The sequence below is a fragment of the Apteryx rowi genome, unplaced genomic scaffold (genome assembly GCF_003343035.1).
Source record: "Apteryx rowi isolate R43461 unplaced genomic scaffold, aptRow1 scaffold_1289, whole genome shotgun sequence".
Lineage (NCBI taxonomy): Eukaryota > Metazoa > Chordata > Aves > Apterygiformes > Apterygidae > Apteryx > Apteryx rowi.
In genome coordinates, this window is record NW_020447518.1 from 62,844 (window position 1) to 76,397 (window position 13,554).

The window sequence follows — 13,554 nt, forward strand, 5'->3', positions numbered from 1 at the left end:
CACCTTTGCCAAGCTGGAGAAGCTGACGATCCGTGAGTGCGGTGGCCAGGGGGGGTCGGGGGGGACATGCAGGGCCAGGTGGGGGGGGTGGCGAGGACCCTCAGCCCCCGTTTCCCCCCCCTTCTCTGCCCGCTCGCAGTGGCCAAGCGGAAGTCGCTCTTCGACGACAAGGCGGTGGAGATTGAGGAGCTCACCTACATCATCAAGCAGGTGGGGGCTGGCGGCCGCGTTCAGGGGGCCGGGGGGTGTCTGCGGCTGGGGGGGGCCGCGCTGATGCCCCCCGCCTGCCCCCCAGGACATCAACAGCCTCAACAAGCAGATCGCCCAGCTGCAGGATGTGGTGCGGGCCAAGGGCAGCCAGAGCGGGCGGCACGTCCAGACCCACTCCAACACCGTGGTGGTGTCGCTGCAGGTGGGACGGGGATGGGGGGGACAGGGATGGGGACGCCGCTGCGTCCGCGCCGACACTCACCCTCCGCTTCCCGCCCCCCAGTCCAAGTTGGCCTCCATGTCCAACGACTTCAAATCCGTGCTGGAAGTGAGGACGGAGGTAAGCGCTCGCCCCCCGCCCCGTGCTGCCGCCCTCCCCGCCCTCACCCCGCCGTTGCCTCCCCCAGAACCTGAAGCAGCAGCGCAGCCGCCGCGAGCACTTCTCCCGCGCCCCCGTCTCCGCCTTGCCCCTCGCCGCCGGCAACTTGGGTGAGTGTCCGCGGGGCGCTGGGGGGTGGCCGGGGGGGTCTCGGCCCCGTGCTCAGGCCCCGCTCTGCCGCAGGCGGCTCCGCGGTGCTGCAGGACGAGGCGCCGCGCGCCGGGGACATCGCCATCGACATGGACGCGCGGACGAGCCAGCAGCTGCAGCTGATCAACGAGCAGGTGGGGATGGGCCCAGGCATCCGGCGGTGCTGTACGGCAGCTCCGGGCTGTGCGGAGACGCTGACCCTCTCCCTTCCCACAGGATTCGTACATCCAGAGCCGGGCTGACACGATGCAGAACATAGAGTCCACCATCGTGGAGCTAGGCTCCATCTTCCAGCAGCTGGCACACATGGTGAAGGAGCAGGAAGAGACCATCCAGAGGTAGCGTCCATGTCCACGTCCCCGCGCCCCGGCCCCGGCCGCCCCCCGGCGCCTGCCTCCCCTCAGCGCCCGCCTTTGCCCGCAGGATCGACGCCAGCGTGGAGGACACGCAGCTGAACGTGGAGGCCGCCCACGGGGAGATCCTCAAGTACTTCCAGTCCGTCACCTCCAACCGCTGGCTGATGGTCAAGATCTTCCTCATCCTCATCGTCTTCTTCATTATCTTTGTTGTCTTTCTGGCCTGAGTCCCCTCCCAGTCCCTGCGGATGGACTCGGCCCCGCTCGGACTGTTGGGGCTCGGAGACTCGCGGCGGCCCCCAGGGCTCGGACTCGCACCCGGGGACTGGGGCAGGGACGCGTTGGCTGCCTGGACTGACGCCCCCGGCCGCACGCCCAGCTCTGGGGCCGTGGCGTCGCCTCCTCGGAGCTCCGCTCTCCTCGGCGTGGCTCCCTGCAGCCTATGCCGTGGCCGGTGCTGCCCGGTCATGGTGGCTGCCGTGCCCGTGCCCTCGCGCGCCGGGGCCCCCGGGCCGCCCCCGACCCCCATTAAAGCTTTTGGTCCTTGGTGGCGCCGCCTCGTTCCTGGCCGGCGGCGGGACTCGAACCCGCGGCGCTGCGGGCGCGCTCCCTCCCCCGGCCCCGCAGGGGGCGCTGGAGCTGGCGGCGGCGGCGGGGGGGGGGGCGGAAGTGGTTGCGCGGGGAGGGCGTATGCGCAAAGGGCAGGCGCAGGCGGCCGCGGCGCCCTGAGGCGGAAGTGACGCGCGGGGGGGGCGTGGCGCGCGTGCGCGGCGGCGGCGGGGCCGCGGTCGGTTGCCGGGAGCGCGCGGCGGCGATGGCGGAGGAGGGCAAGGGGGGGTACAGCGGTGAGCGGGGCGGCGCCGGCCGGGCGGGACCGGGAGCGGGGTGAGGGGGGAGCGCCGGGCCCTGCCGGTGCCGCGGGCCAGGGGGGCGCTGGGCCCGGTGGGTACCGCGGTTGGGAGCTCCGGGCCTGGTCGGTACCGGGGGGAACGGGACGGGACTCCGGCCCGGTCGGTACCGGGGGGAGGGGGGGGGCTCCGGGCCTTGCCAGTGCCGCGGGGCAGGGCAGCGTTGGGCCCGGTGGGTATCGGGGCGGGTCCGGGCCTGGTCGGTACCGGGGGGAACGGGACGGGACTCCGGCCCGGTCGGTACCGGGGGGAGGGGGGGGGCTCCGGGCCTTGCCAGTGCCGCGGGGCAGGGCAGCGTTGGGCCCGGTGGGTATCGGGGCGGGTCCGGGCCTGGTCGGTACCGAGAGCGGGACTCTAACCCGGTCGGTACCGGGAGCAGAGGAGACTTTGGGCCCAGTCGGTACCGGGAACGGGGGCGGGACTCCAGACTGGTCGGTACCGGGAGCAGGTGGGGGGATTCTGAGTCTGGTGGGTACCGGGAGGAGGAAAGATCCCGGCTCCAGTCGGTACCAGTTGAGGCCTGTCCCGGGCTTAGTCGGTACCGGCGGTCGCAGGGAGCCCCGGGCCCGGTCGGTACCGGCGCTGGGGGGGGGGGGTCACCCTGGGGAGCGGGAACGGGTCCGTCCGGGTGGCAGCTGACGGCGGCGCTCCCGGCACAGAGCACGATGACCGCGTCAGCGGCCGTGGCTTCTCGGGGCGGCGGAAGAAGGGCCGGGGCCCGTTCCGCAGCAAGCTGTACAGCGAGGCCAACAGCCGGGTGCGCAGCCGCGGCGCCGCCGGCCTCCGCACCCGCCTGGAGGAGGACGACGGCGACGTGCCCATGAGCGACGCCCACGACAGCCCCCGGAGCCGATAGTGAGTGTGGCCGCAGCGGCGGCGGGACGGGGGGAGCCGGGGGGGGTCCCCAAACCCGCCGTTCCTCCTGTTTCCCCCTTTTCCTTCCGCAGTTTGCCCTACGGGCCGCGGCCCAACCGTGCCGCCAACATCCACATCACGGTGCGACGAGACCTCCCTGCCCAGGAGCGCAGCGGCAGCAGCAGCCGCGACGGCGGCCGGCGCAACTGGTTCAAGATCACAGTGAGTGGGGCGGGTGCCGCCACGTCCCGACGCCCCACGGTTCCTCGCAGCCGTCCTGTCCGTGCCCACAGGCTCCCTAACGCTGGGTGATTTCCTCCCCCAGATTCCTTACGGGAAGAAATACGATAAGTCGTGGTTGCTGAGCTCGATCCAGAACCTCTGCAGTGTTCCCTTCACCCCCGTCGAGGTGAGTGAGGGCCGGGGCGGCGGGGAGGGCGCCCAGGTGTCCGGCTTTCCCCTCCCGCTTCCCCTCCTTTCAGGGAGGCCCCGAGGTGCTCGCCTGCCTCCGAACTGGCCCCGAAAGGGGAAGCGGGAAAGTGGAGCGAGGGGTCCGGCGGCGGGTTGTTCCCGACTCGGCGCGCGGGCTGAGCGCCCCTTCCACCTCCCCTAGTTCCACTACGACCACAACCGGGCCCAGTTCTACGTGGAGGACGCCACCACTGCCAGCGCGCTCAAGCAGGTCTCCCGCAAGATCACCGACAGGGACAACTATAAGGTGCAGCAGTGGCGGCATCGGCGGCTGCCCGGCCCCACGGAGCGACCCCCCCGCGGGGCCGGCACCCTCTTGGCCAGGCGGTGGCGGCAGCATCTCACTGTGTTCCTTTGCAGGTGGTGATAATCATCAACTCCTCGGCTCCGCCACAGTCTCTGCAGAACGAGCTGAAGCCGGAGGAGATTGAGCAGGTGAAGGTGAGCGGGGCTGGGGGGTGGCGCGGGGCTGAGGGAGCCGCCGTGGCCGCCCGCCCCCCCAACCCTGCCCATGCTCTTCCAGATGTGCATGAGCAAGAGGTACGACGGCTCGCAGAAGGCTTTAGATCTCAAGAGCCTGCGCACGGACCCGGGTGAGTGGTGGCGCGGGGGCACGGAGCGCCGGGGGAGGCCACGGCAGCGGGCGCTTCACTCCCTTGTGCCGCCGCAGACTTGATGTCGCAGAGCATCGACGTGGTGCTGAACCAGCGCAGCTGCATGCTGGTGGTGCTGCGCATCATCGAGGAGAACATCCCCGAGGTGAGGACGAGGCCGCAGCCACCGTTTTCTCCTTCTCCTCCTCATTTTCCTTCTTTTCACTCATCCCCCGGCTTTGCCTCCGCAGCTGCTGTCGCTGAACCTGAGCAGCAACAAGCTCTACCGCCTGGACGACCTGGGCGAGCTGGCGCAGAAGGCCGCCAGCCTCAAGATACTCGACCTCTCTCGCAACGAGGTGGGTGCTGCGCTGCCGCTGCCGCCCCCCTCCCGCCCCGCCGCCCCCCCTCACGGCCCCCTCTCCACTCTGCCGCAGCTGAAGTCGGACCGCGAGCTGGACAAGGTGAAGGGGCTCAAACTGGAGGAGCTCTGGCTGGACGGAAACCCGCTGTGCGACGCCTTCCGCGACCAGTCCACCTACATCAGGTCAGTGGCAGCCTTGGGGCGGCCCCTGGGGCCCGCGGGCCGCCCCTGCCCCGCGGGGGCAGCACGCCAGGACGGAGAGAGGCTGCCCCCCCCCGGCGCCATCCGCTCGCCGGTGTCCAGACGCCCCCCCACTCCGGCTCCCCTCCGGCCCCTGGTCGCGGTGCCGGGCCCTGGATGGGCCGCAGCCCCGGAGCCCGTGGACGGCGCGTCTCTTACAGCTGGTTGGAGCCCTGCTTTCCCTCTGCTCCTTCCTCCCTGCTGCCCCCCCAGCTCCGCTCTTTCCCAGCTTTTCCCTCCCTGGGCCCGGGAGACGCAGCCTCTTCTCCCCAGTGCCCGCTCCCTGCCCGCCGCTCCCGCCCCTCCGCCGCCCGGACGGGGCTCTCTGTGCCGGCATGCTCTGCCCGTCCGTGGGTGCCGCCGTGCACGATGGGGGGGGCGCCGCCTCGCTGCCCCCGGCCCCCCCCTTCCCTCCACGCCGGAGCTGCCACCCCGTTTGCGCCTCCGTTTGGCCCTCGACGATGGCTGGTTAGCCAGAGACGGGTAAGATTCCTCACGGGAGGAACAACCTAAGACAGGCACAGCCGTGCAGTGGCCAAACCCTGCCGCCTCGCCGCGGCCAGTACGAGGAGGCTCCCGCGATCCCAGGCCTGGCGCAGGCCTCCAGCCCGCTCCGGGCAGCTCCGGACAGACCCCGTGGCGCCTCTGGCTGCGCCGGTGCCGGCTCCGAGGCAGGCAGGGCCCTTGGCTCCGTAGGCAGCCATGCCGGAGTCCAGCGCGCTCCTGGAACCGGGAGGGAGTGGCACCAAGGAGAAGAGGCTCTGCCCTGAGCGCCCCGACCCCGCTGTCCCCCTCTGTCCCCCGCTGCCCCCCTGCTTCTCCCGCTGCTAATTAGATCCGGGCCTCCCTGGCGCAGGCGCCTCCTCAGCTGTAATTAGGCGGCTCGTGCTGACGGCTGCTCCGCGACCAGGGGCGGTTTGTCCCCCTTCCCCTCCCCTCCCTGTCCCCCTTCTCGCTGGGCGCCCAAGCGCAGGTGAGTACGAGCCAGGTAAGTTCCGAGCCCACGGCGGGGCCCCACGGGGGCACCGGCTCCTCGGGCGCCACCGCCCCCGGCCCCCGCCTGGGGCAGGGGCAGCCCCGGCCCGGCCCCGGGGGGGCGGTTGGGAAGAGGAGGGGGGGAGGCTGCCGCCGCCGTGCGGGGCGGCTCCGGGGAGGGCGGCCCGGCAGGGCAGGCGAGGGGAGGCCCCCGGGGGCCGCGTGGGAGGGGGGGCGGCGGCGGACGTTCCCCGCGGGGGGGGCGAGGCCCGTCCCGGCCCCCGCGGGCGGCCTGGCTGCCACGCTGACTCTTCTCTGTCCCGACAGCTCCGTCAGAGAGCGTTTCCCGAAGCTGCTGCGCCTGGTGAGTGAGACAGGCCGCGGCAGGGGGCTGTGGCGGGCGGCGGGGGCGCGAGACGGGGCCCCCCCCCCCTCCTCACCGCCCCCCCCGCTCTCCCCCAGGACGGCCATGAGCTCCCCCCGCCCATCGCCTTCGACGTGGAGGCGCCCACGACGCTGCCCCCCTGCAAGGTAGGGCTGCACCGGCAGGGGGGCCCCGAGCCCGCGCGCGGCCGCTGGAGCCTCCCTGCGGCTGCCAGCTGCTGCGGGGGCCCCGACCGTCCCTTCGCTCCCCCCAGGGCAGCTACTTTGGCTCGGACGACCTGAAGGTGCTGGTGCTGCGGTTCCTACAGCAGTAAGTGCGGCGGCGGCGGCTGCGCGTTGGCCCGGGCTCCCGCCTGCCCTCTGCTCACCTCTCCCTGCCCCGCCGCAGGTACTACTCCATCTATGACTCCAGCGACCGGCAGGGGCTGCTGGATGCCTACCATGACGGCGCCTGCTGCTCCCTCAGCATCCCCTTCGGGCCCCAAAACCCACCCAGGTAGGTCCCGGCCCCGTTCCCGGCCCCGCCAGGTTGCCGCGCGCTGCCCGCGGCCTCACAGCACTGTCGTTCCTGCAGGAACAGCCTGAACGAGTACTTCAAGGACAGCAGGAACGTGAAGAAGCTCAAGGACCCCAGTAAGTGCCCTGGCGGCAGCGTCCCCGGCCCCGCGGCATCCCCGCGCCGGCCGTGGCCTCACCACTCTCCCTCCCTCCAGCCATGCGCTTCAAGCTGCTCAAGCACACGCGGCTCAACGTGGTGGCGTTCCTCAACGAGCTGCCCAAGACCCAGCACGACGTCAACTCCTTCGTGGTGGACGTCTGCGCCCAGACGGTGAGTGAGGGGCCGTGGCGGCCGCCACTGCCGGGCAGCGCACACCAGCTCACCCCTCCCCTCTCTTCCTCTGCAGAATACGCTGCTCTGCTTCGCCGTGCACGGGATCTTCAAGGAAGGTGGGTTCCTCCCCGCCGCGGCCCCGCTTGGCCCCCTCCCCGCCACCTCCTGCTCACCCGCTGCCCCCTCTGCTTCCCCCCGCAGTGGACGGCAAATCCCGTGACTCCGTGCGCGCCTTCACCCGCATGTTCATCGCCGTGCCAGCCGGCAACACGGGGTAAGAGGGGCGGCCGGGGCGGGGGGTGACCAGGGGGGGCACCGCTCCATCCCCGCCTCACGGCTGCGTCCCCCCCAGACTCTGCATCGTCAACGACGAGCTCTTCGTGCGCAACGCCACCACGGAGGAAATCCGCAAGGCCTTCGTCATGCCGGCGCCCACGCCCTCCTCCAGCCCCGTGCCCACCCTCTCCGCCGAGCAGCAAGAGATGCTCGCCGCCTTCTCCATGCAGTCGGGCATGAACCTCGAGTGGTCCCAAAAGTGAGTCCTCGTCCTGGGGGGGGGAAGCGGTGGGATCCCCCCCCCTCGTCCCGGGGCCCCACAACCTCGTCCCCTCCTGCCCCGGGGCCCTTTCCCTTCTCCCGCCTCGTCCCTCACCCCGTTTTTACGCCCTAGGTGCCTGCAGGACAACGACTGGGACTACGGCCGGGCTGGGCAGGTCTTCACCCAGCTCAAGGTAAGTCAGAGGTCGGGGGGGAGCCCAGACGCCTGAGTCCCCTGCCAGGATCTCCCTGTTAACCCCCCCCCCCACCATGTCTTGCAGCTGGAGGGGAAAATCCCGGACGTAGCGTTTCTGAAGTGAGCTGTGCCCCTTCCCCCTCCCCGCTCCCCTTTCTCCTCGTTCGCGGCGTTTTATTTCCTCCCCCGACCGTTTTGTAAATAAATAAAAACAGTCTAAACGCCGCCGCGTTCGTGGTGCGCTGCGCCTTTAAGGGGGGGGGAGCGGGCAGCTGGCTTCGCGCCCGGCTCCAAGATGGCGGCGCAGGCGGAAGGGCGGAGCCTCGGGGCGGAGCGTGGAAGCGGCGGCGGCGGCGGCCGGTGCCGGGGAAGCGCAGCGATGGCGGCGGCGGCGGGCCGGGCGCGGGCGGCGGCAGCGGCGCTGGACACGGCGGTGCCGCGGGACGTGGTGCTGTTCCGCCACGAGCGCGACCGCTTCTTCCGGCTCGTGGGGCTCTTCTGCGCGGGGCAGGGGCTTTTCTGGGGCTACCTGGCGCACTTTGCCTTCACGGCGCTGCGCCCCGCGCCTGCCCCCGGCGCCGGCGACGACCCGCTGCGGCCCCGCGACAACAAGTGGCGCCTCGGCTTCACCGCCTCCTGCCTCACCCTCGGTACCGGCAGAGAAGTCACACGAGGGGTCACGCTGGGGGGCAGGGGGTCACACCGGGGTTATACGTGAGGGGTCATAGGTGGGGTCAGGGGGTCACACGAGGGGTTACATTGGGGGTCAGGGGGTGTCACACACGAAGGGTCACAGGAGGGGTTACCCCAGGGCCCGTGTGGGTCAGAGGAGGAGTCAGGAGGTCGTACCGAGGGGGTGTCATCTAGGGTCAGGGGTTACACGGGAGGTTGGGGGTCACCCCAGGGGCTGGGGGGGGTTGCACCAAGGGTTGTAGGGGGACTGGGGGGGGAGGGGTCACATCAGGGGTCAGGAGGTCACAGGGGGGTCATACTAGGGGTCATGAGAGATCACAGGGAAGGGTCACACTGGGGGTCTCAGCTCACCCTGGGAGTGACAGGAGGGGTCATATTGGGGGCCTTGGGGGGGTTTATTCCAGGGGGTCACGCCGGGGGCTGATGGGGGCTGGGGGGGGTCACTGTGTGTCCGGGAGGATGATTCAGGGCTGGAGGGGGGTCGATGTGGGTTCAGGGGAAGGATTCGGGGCTGGGGGGGGTTGGTGTGGGGCTGGGGGGACGATTCAGGGCCGGTGGGGGTTGATGCAGGTCCGGGCAGACGTTTTGTAGCCGAGAAGGGAGTTTGATGTGGGACCAGTGCTGACACACACCCCCCACCGGCCCCCACAGGGTCGCTGATCGTGGTGGCGGGCTGCCTGTTCCCCCGGCGCGCTGTGCGGCAGGTGACGCTGCTGCAGGGTGGCCGCCACGTGGCCATCGGCACCCACGCGCCACTGGGGCTGGGCCGCGGCAGCTGCTTCACGGTGCCGCTGCGGCACGTGTCCTGCAGCGCCCACCGGGCCGAGGCGCGGGCCGCGCTGCCGCTCAAGGTGAAGGGGCGCCCCTTCTACTTCCTGCTCGACAAGCAGGGCCACGTCTGCAACCCCCGGCTCTTCGACCTCACCGTCGGTGCCTACCGCAAGCTCTAGGCCGCCGGGACACGCGGGAACGATGGGGACGGACAAGGGGGGAACCCGCTCGCGTCCACGCGGCCTCGCGGCGGGTAGTCAGGCCGCATTTGCTGTCCGCGTGATTTCACGGCGGAGATCGGGTCGCGGTCGCCATCCGGGCGGCCTCGCGGGTCGTGGTCGCTGTCCGCGTGGTCTGAAATAAACCCTTGAGCCTCTTCCGAGTCTTGGTGCTTTAGGGGGGCAGGAGGGGGGCGTCGCCGCAGCCCCGGGGCACCTTCGAGCCATCCCAGTGCCAGGGGGGGACGACACAGTGCTGTTGGGGCATTGCTGCAGCCCCGGGGGCAATGACGCGGTGCCATTTGGCATCACCATGGCACCAGGGCAACAATGTGGTGCCGTTTGGCATTGCCGCGGCACCGGCCCTGGTTCTAGAGCCCGGCTGGCGACGGCAGCAGCAGCAGCGCAGCCATGGACTTCCTGACGGTGCCGGCAGAGAAGGGGGCAGTGCCAGATTCATCCCCCCAGCAGCGCCAGGGTCAGCGGCACCGAGGTAGCGGGGGGCCAGGCAGCGGGGGGCCGTGGCAGCGGAGCCAGGCCCCCACTGAGTCCCGTCCCCGGTGCAGGGCCCGGCCGGGCAGCGCAGCTCCGGCGCAGCGCCATGCTGCTGCTGGGCCGCCTGGGCGCGGAGGCAGCCACCCAGCTCTGGAGTGCCCGAGTGCCGCTGCGGGCGCTGGTGCGCGCCCTGCCCTTCGAGGTGGCCGTGCTCGCCATCATCCTCACCCACACTGCCGCCCTCGTGGCACAGTCCTTCATCTCCGTGCGCGTCCGCGGAGGTAACGTCCCCGCCGCGCACCCGGGGCGGCGGGTGCCCGCAGCTTGGCCCCACAGCTTGGCCCCACGGCTTCGCCCCGCAGAGTGGTTCTTCGCCGTGCTGGACACAGTCATCTTCTGCGTGTACCTCTTCGAGGCGGCGCTCAAGCTGGTGGCTCTGGGCACCGACTATTTCCGGGACTTCTGGAACTACATGGGTGAGTCTCCGTCCCCGTGTCCCCTCGCCGGGGCCGGGCCGGCCGTACGGGTCACCCACCCTCCTCCTCCTCCTCTTCCTCCTCCAGACCTGGTCGTGGTGGCCGTGATGACAGTGGACTTCTTCCTCTTCATCATGGCGAAGCCCTGGGTCTGGAGCTACCTGAAGACCAACACCATCATCCGCATCCTGCTCGTCTTCAAGGGCGTCCGCGCCCTCCAGATCCTCAACCGGCTTCTCACGCTGCGGTCAGCCCCGGCAGGCGCCCCGTTATCCTCGTCCCGTCCCCATTATCCTCGCTCCGTCCCTGTTATCCTCAACCCGTCCCCGTTATCCTCATCCCCTTCCCGTTATCCTCGTCCTGTCCCTGTTATCCTCACCCTGTTCCTGTTTCCCCCAGGATCCTGGAGAACCTCAAGGAGGTGACGGGCACCTTCGCGCTGTCAGGGCGCTCGCTTGGCGCCATCCTGCTCATGATGTTCACCATCCTCTGTATCCTTTAGGGGCCGATTCGAGGCCCGGCCGGGGCACTTTGGGGATGGCTTGGAGCAGCGTCAGGGTTTGGGAGGAGCCCGATTTGGGGCCAGTTCAGCATTGTTTCAGGGGCCGGTTTCTGGGTCGTTTTCGGGATGTTTCAGGTCCGTTTCAGAGCACGGTGCTGGGCCGTTTTGGGGGCTGTTCAGTGCCACTTTTGGGGCTGTTAGGGGACAATTCAGAGACCTCCCTGCGCCGGCCCCGCTCTGCTCTTCCCTGACTGTCCCGGTCATCTTCTCCGTGCTGCTGCGCGACCTGTTCCAGCGCTCGGACCCGCAGCGCTTCGGGGAGCTCTTCAACACCGTCTTCACCCTCTTCCAGCTCTTCACGCTCGACGACTGGTCGCTCATCTACCTCCAGAGCGCCCAGGCTGGTGCGGCCCCAGGGCAGGCAGGGGCTCCGGCGCCCATCTGGCCCCGCCGACGCTCCCCTCTCGCCCACTGCAGGCTACGGCTACATCATCCTCTTCCTCATGGTCTACATCCTCATCCAGTACTTCACCTTCCTTAAGTGAGCGGGGGGCCGCTGGGGCTGCTGTGGGGCTGCTGTGGGGCCGCCATGGGGCCAAGGCCGCCGCTCACCCCGTCCTCCCGCAGCCTCGTCATCGCCGTCCTCATCGACAACTTCCAGATGTCGCTGCTCAAGGAGCGGGAGGAGAAGCAGCAGCTGGTGGGTCCCTGGGGAGGGGGGGGTGGGGGGGGTGCCCAGACACCTGGGCCCCCTCCTATAACGCCACCCCCGCCCGCCCCCGTGCAAGGAGAAGCTGCGCCTGCAGGAGCGGAGCGTGGAGAAGCTGGCGGTGGGGAAGGGCGACGCTGGCGGTGAGCCCCGGGGGGGGAAGCAGCCGGCCAGGGGGAGCCGCGACGCCACTGGCGCTTGACGCTTCCCGCAGCCCCATCTCCCCCCGCAGCCGCCCCGGCCGCGGAGCAGGAGGCCTTCGCGTCCTGCTGGGCCCGCAGAGTGGAGGGCACTGAGAAGTGAGCGGCGGCAGCGAGGGGGGGCGATGCCAGCCGGGATCCGTCCCTGTCCCCGTCCCCATCCCCGTCCCCCCGTCCCCAGGGAGAAGCAGCTCCTCTTCTCCTACCTCCGGCTCCTGACCGCCATCGAGCACGCGGAGCAGCAGTTCTGCTCCTGCGCCACCACCAGCGAATGCATCATCGACGCCTTCTTCGAGGTGAGGAGTCCAGCAGATCGGGGCTCTGGGGCAGTTCGGGGCCGCGGCGCCCCAGCCCACTCCAGCCCCTCTGCTCTCCCCAGGCCCCGGAGCAGGATCCAGCCCGGCCCTGAGCAGCGTCTGGCGCTGACGGCTCTGCCCCAGATTAAAGGCTGCCTGGAGGAGTCGTGCGAGTGCCGTGGACCTGGGGGGGGGGTGCGGGGCCCCGGACGCCTGGGCCCCCGGGGGGGTCCCTGGGGTCAGGTATTCTGCGGTCAGTTTTGGGCCGGTCGGGGTCAGGGGTCAGGGGTCGGGGGTTGGGCTGGCAGGGGTGTCGGCGCCGCGGAGCGACTCCGCAGGCCACGACACACAGTGACCCCCCCCCTTGCCGTTGCCGCACCCCCGGTGGGAATGGGGAGGGGAGAGACAGGTGCATTCCCCCCCCCAGGGGGCCCAGGCGTCCGGGCCCCCCCAGTCCTGGCTGCTGGGCGGTGCTGGGGGAGCTGAGCCCAGAATAGCCGGGGGGGAAACCGGAGCCGGGGGCGGGTCGGGAGCAGGTGCCGGGGGCTGCTCCGCTGCGGCTCTGGGGGGCAGCAGGACGTGGGAGCGGGGGGGACGGGGGGCAAAGCCAGGGCTGGAGCGGGGGGCCCCGGCGTCCTCGCCCCGCGCCCCATCCTGGGCGGCCGAGAGGGCCCAGGTGTCCTGGCCCGGTGCCCGCCCTGGCAGTGGCAGTGGCAGTGGCGGCGGGGTCCCCACAGCTGTCCCAGCTCCACACCCCCCCCCACGCCGTGGCCTTTGGGAGCGGGAACGCGATCCGCCCCCGGCCCCCCTGCCGCCCCCCCCAGTGTATATCTGCCCGTGGGGCCCAGTCACGTGGCAGCCGGACGCACGGGGCAAGCAGCGCACGGGTACGGTGACGGTGACAGGGACGGCGCGGCCATGAGCACCCTCGAGAGCCAGGCGCCCTTCGGGCTGCCCTACGTGGCCGACGACTACATGCAGCAGGAGGAGGACTGGGACCGCGACCTGCTGCTCGACCCAGCCTGGGAGAAGCAGCAGCGGAAGGTGAGGGGCCATGGCGGGACACGGGGATGGGGGGCAGCGGGGTGTCCCAGGGGGCGCGGGGGAAGCCAGCGGTGCCTCAGGGAGGCCCCGGCGGCAGGTGCCAGCGCGGGGACGGCGGTTCCCAGCTGGGATCGCCATGAGCCGAGAGCCGCCGGAGCAGGGCCAGCGCCAGGAGGGCCCGGGCTAAATATACCATGGGGGCAGCCGCTTGCAGCTCTTTGCACGCGCGTGTGCCGTGAGAGAGCCCCGTGCAAACACATTTGCCGTGTGAGGGCCCTGTGCACACGCGTGTGCTATGCGAGAGCCCCGTGCACACACATTTGCTGTGCGAGAGCCCCGTGCAAACGCGTGTGCCCCTGTGCACGTGTCCTCCGTGCGATGGCCCCGGCCAAATCCCTCTAAGCCTCTGCCAAGGTGCGGGCCAGACTCAGATGCCTGGGGCCACCCTGGGTTAAGCCGGGGGATCCCGGCCCCGGACTGTGTTTTCCAGCCCGGCGCCCGGTCCTGCCACCTCCCAGGGGACGGCGCTGAGGGACGGTGGCCCCCCGGACACCTGGGTCCCTGGGGGGGGGAGCAGGGGCGCCCGGACGCTAGGGTCCCCTCCTCATTATGGGCTCAGCAGAGCTGGGAGCCCCTGTGGCTCACAGGGACGCGCTGCAGAGCAGCCGCCCGAGGAGGGACCCAGGCATCCGGGCCCCCC

At 71.0% G+C, this 13,554-nt stretch overlaps 4 protein-coding genes across 4 annotated transcripts in view; all 4 read left to right on the top strand.

Annotated features, from left to right (window-relative positions):
* Positions 1 to 1,644, top strand: part of STX5 (syntaxin 5) — a 7,415-nt gene extending 5,771 nt beyond the window's left edge. Inside the window, exons 13-20 of the mRNA XM_026055995.1 lie at positions 5 to 32; positions 140 to 210; positions 296 to 412; positions 494 to 550; positions 618 to 699; positions 773 to 873; positions 956 to 1,077; positions 1,163 to 1,644. Of these exons, the coding sequence (XP_025911780.1) occupies positions 5 to 32; positions 140 to 210; positions 296 to 412; positions 494 to 550; positions 618 to 699; positions 773 to 873; positions 956 to 1,077; positions 1,163 to 1,322 (738 nt within the window). The 3' untranslated portion in view covers positions 1,323 to 1,644. The remainder of the gene's footprint in view (positions 1 to 4; positions 33 to 139; positions 211 to 295; positions 413 to 493; positions 551 to 617; positions 700 to 772; positions 874 to 955; positions 1,078 to 1,162) is intronic.
* Positions 1,645 to 1,876: 232 nt separating this feature from the next.
* NXF1 (nuclear RNA export factor 1) lies at positions 1,877 to 7,675 on the top strand. The gene is made up of 21 exons (XM_026055999.1): positions 1,877 to 1,940; positions 2,663 to 2,858; positions 2,951 to 3,080; positions 3,184 to 3,267; positions 3,472 to 3,576; positions 3,690 to 3,770; positions 3,853 to 3,922; positions 4,000 to 4,088; positions 4,174 to 4,281; positions 4,360 to 4,469; positions 5,829 to 5,865; positions 5,964 to 6,032; positions 6,140 to 6,195; positions 6,274 to 6,381; positions 6,460 to 6,518; positions 6,599 to 6,714; positions 6,791 to 6,833; positions 6,919 to 6,991; positions 7,070 to 7,252; positions 7,388 to 7,448; positions 7,536 to 7,675. The coding sequence occupies exons 1-21, from the start codon at positions 1,910 to 1,912 to the stop codon at positions 7,572 to 7,574; spliced, it is 1,848 nt and encodes a 615-aa protein (XP_025911784.1). The 5' UTR covers positions 1,877 to 1,909; the 3' UTR covers positions 7,575 to 7,675.
* A 154-nt stretch (positions 7,676 to 7,829) lies between these two features.
* On the top strand, positions 7,830 to 9,291 carry TMEM223 (transmembrane protein 223). Its single transcript, XM_026055996.1, has 2 exons — positions 7,830 to 8,100; positions 8,795 to 9,291. Exons 1-2 carry the CDS (start codon positions 7,830 to 7,832, stop codon positions 9,091 to 9,093), a joined length of 570 nt encoding a protein of 189 aa, XP_025911781.1. The 3' UTR covers positions 9,094 to 9,291.
* Positions 9,292 to 12,728: 3,437 nt separating this feature from the next.
* Positions 12,729 to 13,554, top strand: part of LOC112961130 (alpha-actinin-3) — a 5,945-nt gene continuing 5,119 nt past the window's right edge. Inside the window, exon 1 of the mRNA XM_026056001.1 lies at positions 12,729 to 12,854. Within this exon, the coding sequence (XP_025911786.1) occupies positions 12,729 to 12,854 (126 nt within the window). The remainder of the gene's footprint in view (positions 12,855 to 13,554) is intronic.